Source organism: Gadus morhua, chromosome 15 (assembly GCF_902167405.1).
Source record: "Gadus morhua chromosome 15, gadMor3.0, whole genome shotgun sequence".
In the NCBI taxonomy this organism is placed as follows: domain Eukaryota; kingdom Metazoa; phylum Chordata; class Actinopteri; order Gadiformes; family Gadidae; genus Gadus; species Gadus morhua.
Window position 1 is genome coordinate 2,005,364 of NC_044062.1, and position 7,582 is coordinate 2,012,945.

General features: G+C 46.2%; 2 protein-coding genes across 2 annotated transcripts; one reads left to right on the top strand and one right to left on the bottom strand.

Moving 5' to 3' along the window:
• The first annotated feature begins 5 nt into the window (after positions 1-5).
• Positions 6-3,084, top strand: pcbd1 (pterin-4 alpha-carbinolamine dehydratase/dimerization cofactor of hepatocyte nuclear factor 1 alpha). The gene is made up of 4 exons (XM_030379497.1): positions 6-309; positions 1,474-1,605; positions 1,755-1,835; positions 2,630-3,084. Exons 1-4 carry the CDS (start codon positions 307-309, stop codon positions 2,720-2,722), a joined length of 309 nt encoding a protein of 102 aa, XP_030235357.1. The 5' UTR covers positions 6-306; the 3' UTR covers positions 2,723-3,084.
• A 107-nt stretch (positions 3,085-3,191) lies between these two features.
• On the bottom strand, positions 3,192-6,904 carry sgpl1 (sphingosine-1-phosphate lyase 1; the record flags this gene model as incomplete). Its single annotated transcript, XM_030379443.1, is given in 4 exon segments — positions 3,192-5,508; positions 5,827-5,947; positions 6,078-6,224; positions 6,666-6,904. Coding segments are annotated over 4 exon segments (657 nt in total), but the record flags the coding sequence as incomplete, so codon positions are not given.
• Between the last annotated feature and the right edge of the window lie 678 nt (positions 6,905-7,582).

Genomic DNA, 7,582 nt, shown 5'->3' on the forward strand with positions numbered 1-7,582 from the left:
CGTGTGACGTGTCTTAGACAGCATGTGTAACTCGATACAATTTACTTATTTATGTTGACAGCAGCCTTTGTCGTGCATTGCCAGTGCTTGGCAGCTATAATATCCTCTGAATCATAGACCGTATGAATCTAATGTGGCAGTAGCGAGTTTTTGTTCAGGCTTCTCGACGGGCAGCTCAACAGGATCGACTACGGTCCCCCTGCTTTGAATGAACTGTGCCAAGCTCTCCACCGCAGATTCAGCCTCAGCCCGCGGATCCGAAAGCTCCTACAGTTCTCTCACTCTTCAACAGACCAAGCAGAAAACATGGTGAGTACAACATCTACCGATTACACCGTGCTGGCTTACAGGATGTCACTGCCTCCACACACACACGGACACACGCACGCAGACATCCAGGTGCACACACCTGTTGAATAGTGTTTGTCATGTTGTCAAACAGGAGGGCTCATCACTAGATAATGTTTTATTGCAGACTGATAACCATCGCGGATAATGCAATGCAATCAATCACGGTTAATGCAACCATTACATGTTGCAATCGTATACTGTATATTAAAGCTTCAAAACAGATTCAGCATAACATCTAGTGTAACGTTAAGGCACAAGATATATTCATAAACATCATGTTCTAATTATAAAATAATAATTTAGATGTAGATCCATTATTAGGTTTTTCCATGGAGTGTTCAGTTTTGTTCTATTTCTATTAAAAAAACAAATATGTGGAGCCATAGTGTGCGAGTTTAAAAGGACGAGAGGTCAGCGCGAGCTCCCTATTGTCCGTCCACGCCACTGGCTAAATCTGTCAAGCTTGACAGATACTCCAGATTAGACGGTTGCTATGATACCTGTTGATGATGTCACTGCTCGTTATCGGGGCAGGGGGCCAGCCCTGGGTTGTGACATCTGCTTTGGGTCTCTGTTCTGTTTGGTAGAGTACACAACGTGATTGTGCAATAATATGCGCAGATGAGCAGCTAGCAGGCTCCTGTGTCCGTTTAGGAAATGTGAATGAATTGTAGAAATAGTTTGTACAGTCAGACTCACCTGTCAGAACACACACACACACACACATATATATATATACACACACACACACACACACACACACACACACACACACACACACACACACACACACACACACACACACACACACACACACACACACACACACACACACACACACACACACACACAAAGGGACGACGTGAGGGTCAAATAAGCAGTCCTGAGTTTATAAAAATCATGTGCCATGCTAATGCCAGGTCATGAGGTAGGATTATGAATTTTTCTCACACACACACACACACACACACACACACACACACACACACACACACACGCTTCAAAGAATGCAGTTTGTGATCGTTTCCAGATGGGCTTCACTGCAACCAATCACAGCCTGTGCTCATGAAACGGCCCCCTTCTCTCCCCAACGCCCGCCCGGTGTGTCCCGTGTGCCTCCAGGCGGGTAAGATCCAGACGCTGACGGAGGAGGAGAGAGCCCACCTCCTCCCGCTCCTCCGCAACGCCCAGTGGGTGGAGGCCGGAGCGAGGGACGCCATCTACAAGGAGTTCATCTTTAAAGACTTCAATCAGGTTTGGGTTGACTTTGTGCCCTTGGTTCAACCTGTGTCTCCGTTTTGTGATTTTTAATCCAGCACCCATTAAGCCTATCCTGTCTGGACTTGTATGAGGGCAGTGTTTGACGGTAATCCTTTCTGGTGGGTGTATTGTTTTTCCCCCAGGCGTTTGGCTTCATGTCCAGAGTGGCGCTACAGGCGGAGAAGATGGACCATCACCCAGAATGGTTCAACGTCTACAACAAGGTGTGTCATCGAGGTCCCGGTGTGAATCGACAGGAGGGCTACAGCTAGAGTGGTGGGATCATGGTGCGATCCAGATGCCTCGGTCACCAGCCTTCCGAGTTGCACTTGTGACGTCATTTCCTGTCTCGTAGCACTTATAGCGTTCCCGGTCGTCTTTGTGATTGTGTCATTTAGCAAACCAGCTTGAAAACAAACAACACAACACATTACATTGTATTGCACGCACAGCAAGAACGTGCAATGCATAAATTGGTGACCGGAATAAAGTAGCAATGCAATCAAGCGTGCATTTAAAATCGATATTAAAATGACCAACATGGTACAAATACAAAGAAAATAAATCTCTTTGCGGGCGAAGCCATTTTTGCTGAGAGCGTCATCACTGAACTCGGTGTACTCTGAGAATTCCGAGGGGGCCCGATCAAAGGAGGGGGGTGCCTCCGTGAAATGCCGCAAGAAAGCTGGGAGGTTTCCCCACTTGCAACTCGGAAGGCTGGTGTCCGAGGCATCTGGAACACACCGTAACTGCGGTGGTTAGGCGGATCGACTCCCACCCTAAAGGGACTGGAGTCCGATGCCCCCAGTGGGATGTGGCCATTCCTGAGCGAGATGGCCAACCCCTTCCTGCGCTTTCGTAACATCTGAATTTACGGTCGCTTTGGATAAAAGTACATGGTAGTAATGGGTTGAATCAGCCGACGCCACGCGACCACGACAGGCCTATGTTGAGTCGTGTTTACCTGTGGCGAGGATTCATTTCAGCGCCATAACCGGTCCAACCGCTCTCTCAACAGGTTCAGATCACACTCAGCACCCACGAGTGTGGGGGTCTGTCCCAGAGGGACATCACGCTGGCCACCTTCGTCGACCAGGCGTCCCTCATGTGAGCGACAGCTGAATGAACCCCCAAAAAAAACCAGTTTCCTGTCGTCATTCCAGTTCAGAAAAAAACTAAACCAAAAGCCAGCAGTGACTGTAACGGTGTTGTGTACTGGTGAGAGTGTCTGAGTGTATATAAAGGAAGATTATGAGAGAATGAATAAAGGATTACATACAGGATTACTCACAGGATGTTACTGGTGTTATAACCCGAGTGTCCCATCTGGGATCAATTAAGTAGACCTTGCCTAAGCATTTCTTTGCTTAGGCACAAGTCAATTGTTTTTATGTAAAACATGTGCCTTTCCATCTGTCTGTATTTGTTCAAAATGTTAAAGTGCTGAAATAAAAAGGTTTTTTTTCCAAAATATTTAAGTCATACATGTATCAAATATATTATTAACCTTTGAGTCATTATCACCCCCCTCATTTCGGAGTTTCAGATATTGTTTCACTGCAGCAGAAATGAATCGAGTCTTCTAGCAACATGGTATTTATTAATTTAAATGGACAACATTCAAAAGGAGCATTGGGCCACGCCAATGGTGGTTACAAAGCCAAATCCCTGAGTCTGCTAACAACCACAGGATCTGTTAACATGAGCTCTGGTCGGGCCAACGAGGAGCCATGCTCTATTATTGCTATGTGGTGCTTTTAAATAACAGCCGACGACACAAACCTAAACAAATACACATTCGGATGAGTAATGGACACCTTCATGAACATTAAAACCGTATCTGTATGCATGAGACGGTGACATGGTACGAAAAGAGTGAAATTAGAAATAGCTCCGTGATTAAACTCATTTTCGCTAACCCCCTCCCCCATCCTACACAACATGGATGCGTTTGATCCCTTGATTGCATCTTAAAAATCCATAATTCAGTTTACCGGGCACCAATAGCAACGCAGAAACATAGCCAACATGGTGGACAAGACCTGGCCAGTAGGAAACACTGGAACAGCTTCTGAAGTCTTTCTGAATGCAAAAAAAATCGTATACATTCACAACTCAATATAAAAATATTAAAAAGGTTGTACGATCCTAAAAGAATAGGACTGGCCAGGATTAAAGATAATCAATGAAACACAAATCACACAGTGGTCTAATACACAAAAACAAACACAGCAAAATGACACACGCAAGTTAGAGAACCGTTTTTTGAAAGACATGCCTGCTTTCTGAAACTATGAAATATGTGCTGCTGTTGTCTCTCCTGGAACAAGGTCATGTTTTGGGTGAACATTGAAATATTGTAATGGATATAGGCGACACAGTTTCAACAATCAATAGGAGTAATAACACGCGAGTATGTCAAAAACAAAACAAAATAGGTCCAAGGTCATTCGAGTATGGATTGTTCCTTTTCACATTGGGCTGAAAAAGGTGAACTTTTGAGCAGTCGGACAGAAACACAGTATAAAGAGGATACGCCTACATAGTTTAAACCTATGTCAGACGCCTGAAATCTACCGACTGTTGACATAACCGCATTAGTTGACATAACCTGTGTGAGAGGTCCTATTACGTAACCAGAATGAAGAAGAGAGACATGGTCATAATAGGTGGAGATTGAGGTAGATTCAGAGAGGATCTTGAATTACAAGGAAGGAAAATATTCAGGTTATCTGTCAACCACATATAAATATATAATGACAATCATTTTACTCCACAGGATGAATTAAAACATATTTTTGCTTTTGAAATTTTGAAAAATTATTTTAAAGGGGAAGTGAGTCGAAACATTCAATGTCAGCCCTTATTAAAACGATTTCTTATCCTTTAACCTAAGTGACATGGAATTCTCTCTGAAACCTTCTTCCACAGTCAATGTATCATAGCAAAAGTATGAATTACATTTGTATTAAGTGCTAGGAAAGATATTTCAAAGAAATTATTATAGCTACTGAAAATATTATATCAATGTAGTTCTATTAAAAGCAGCAAAGTTTAAAGTTAAAACACAAATAAAAGTGGAAAAACTGAAAAACTGCATTCAGGGCAACCAGGTTACTGCAGTACATGCAGTTGTACACTGGAGGGCAGAAGAGCAGCGTGTTACGCTTTCAGTGGTTTGTGTTTCTAGGCGTCGTCACATATTCAGCGAAGATCGCATTTTGAAATGTTCCTGTTTGATTGTTACAAGTATAAAAGGAAGAAAAAAAATACTTGAATGCATTCACTTGTAAACCGAATATATGAAAAACTAAAATTAATTTAGTTTGATGATTGAAATCCCGATCCAAGACATAATTAAGCACAGATAAAACTCAAATCGGGAAAAACAAACAGCAAAAGAAAACGATAACAAACAAAAATCAAAGACATTTCAGATAATCATAGAATGAAGGATTTGAGTCATAATTTCTCTATGGTTTCTAGGCACAGTAAATGTGTAGTTTCCCTCTCGTGAGTTAAAACACGATGGCTTGTGCATCCCAGGTCGTTTGTCAGTGCAAACAGTAGGGTTAGCCAGGGCAAGATAAGGCAACCGTTGGACTGTAGGATTCTTACTGAGCGGACAGGCCAAAGGACGGGGGGGAGGAGAGAGAGAGAGAGAGACTGGTAGTCCTCTTACAGGTGTGCAGGTGGAAGGTATGCTAGGTGCGGCCAGAGGTGTCGGCCAGGTGAGGTTACTGGTGCTCAGTGGGCTTTACCGTTCCCGTTCATGTGAACCTCTGGGGCTGTGGGCTTGTGCACCTCAGTGCTGTAGAGGCAGTCCAGGAATCCGCAGGAGATTTCCGTCACCATGGACCTGTCCGGGATGGACTGCGCCATGCCGTAGATGGCTCCCTGGGGGGGGGGGGGGGAACACTGGTAAACAACTCCCCCTCAAAGGCTTTCATAGTCTCATCTGAGACGACGGTGGTTCAAATCAGTCTCTTGAATATTAAAAGGAAAGTGATAGAACTGGGTGGATTTTGCCACAGGTTAAGACTAACAAGCTCAAACAAATAACGTGCATTTGCATCTCAGGTTGCTATGCAAATGCTTTTTTAACACAGGTCGCACAGGTTTGCAGTGGGGTGACCTGGGGGCCTATTGGCGAGACGTAGCTTAGCTAACCGTAGCTTAGCTAACCGTAGCCTAGCTAACCGTAGCCTAGCTTACCATTCCAGTGGTCTTCTCCTTGGGGTTCTTCATGATGATGGCCACCTGTTCCCTGACGTCCTTGACAAACTTCTCGGCCACGCCCTCCTTTGTATGCAGGACCGTGCAGCAGATGTGGATACTGTAAATAAGAAAAATAATTACACACAGCACAGCCCCTAACAAACCCTCATACATGGATAACACGTCTCTCAGGTGAATTTGGATCAGTCTGTTTCCCGGGCAGATGCCCCACGTTGCCCCCTGGTTACCTGGAGGGGTACTGCAGTGTGTTCAGGTTCCAGCCTTTGGTCGTCAGCGCGTTGGAGAGGCGGAAGATATCGAAGTCGTCGGAGCCCATGGCCACCACGGACACCTCGGGCTTCCCGAACACAAACAGTCCCTTGATCTCACGGACCCTACGGGGCAAAGGAGGGGTGGAACACGGACGCTGAGGAAGGCTGTACAGGGCTGATCAAATAAAATAAACCTTCTGAGAAAGCTGAGTAATACAACTGAACTGATCAGTTGGATCATTCAACCGCTGTAGCAGTTGAGGGAATATGATGTTAAATAGTAAATGGACTGAATTTAAATAGCGCTTTTATCCAAAACTCTTTACAATATTGCCTGACTTTCACCCATTCATGCACACATTGACACACCGACGGCGGAGTCAGCCACGCAGGGCGACAGCCTGCTCGTCAGGAGCAGTCAGGGTGAGGCGTCTCGCTCAGGGGATCGAACCGGCGACCTTGCGGTTACCAGCCGACCCGCTCCACCTCCTGAGCCCCTGCCACCCTGACCTGGGCGGTGACCCAACCACCGCACAGACGTGCGCTGCTGTCGTGTGGTCTTACTCGGCCTCGATCGTGCGCGCGGTGCTGATGATCTTGCGCGTGGCGTCCACGTATCCGTCCTCGCCCATGTGCATCATGGTGGCCCAGCAGGCGGCGATGATGCCCCCTGGCCTGGAGCCCGCTATGGAGGGCGAGGCGTAGATCCCTCCCTGCCAGTTGGGAGCCACAAAGTACTGGAAGTGGCGGTACTTCTTCTCGCTGTACAGGATGACCGAGGAGCCTTTGGGGGCGTAGCCATACTGCAGAGAGAGAGACAGAGACAGAGAGAGAGAGAGAGAGAGAGAGAGAGACAGAGAGAGACAGAGACAGAGACAGAGACAGAGACAGAGAGAGAGAGAGAGAGAGAGAGAGACGGACAGACAGACAGACAGACAGAGACAGAGAGAGACAGAGAGACAGAGACAGAGAGAGAGAGAGAGACACAGACAGACAGAGAGACACAGAGAGAGAGAGAGAGAGACAGACAGAGAGAGAGACAGAGAGACAGAGACAGAGAGAGAAAGAGACAGACAGACAGACAGACAGACAGACAGACAGACAGACAGACAGACAGACAGTCAGTCACATGGGGAAGTTTAAACATAAAGCTGCACGCACATGCATGCAGAAATTAATACATCCGTTTCATGTCTATTTTACGCTCCACCAATGGGCTTCATGAAAACCACAGAACGGCAGATGTCTCATCAAGAACGATTTCCTAATCCACTTTTCCGGTTTGTCAAATATGCGGGCCATGTGTACATGTTCTGTTCTGCACGCCGAGTTTCCCCTTTAAAATCCACTTACAAAACCAACGAGCCGCGCCTCCCCAGTACACGTTGGCCCCCTCCCTGCCTACTGCAGCTCCACAGGAGTGGAACTGAGTGGGGATCTCTCCTGCTGGAGAGCCAGCAGGAGAGAGAGGCTCACCTTGT

What these genes read in the sequence shown, in the direction of transcription:
- pcbd1 (XM_030379497.1), top strand. An exon ending in TCTTTAAAGACTTCAATCAG is followed by an intron (nt 1,606 to 1,754) that starts GTTTGGGTTGAC and finishes TTTTTCCCCCAG; the next exon opens with GCGTTTGGCTTCATGTCCAG. An exon ending in GGTTCAACGTCTACAACAAG is followed by an intron (nt 1,836 to 2,629) that starts GTGTGTCATCGA and finishes CTCTCTCAACAG; the next exon opens with GTTCAGATCACACTCAGCAC.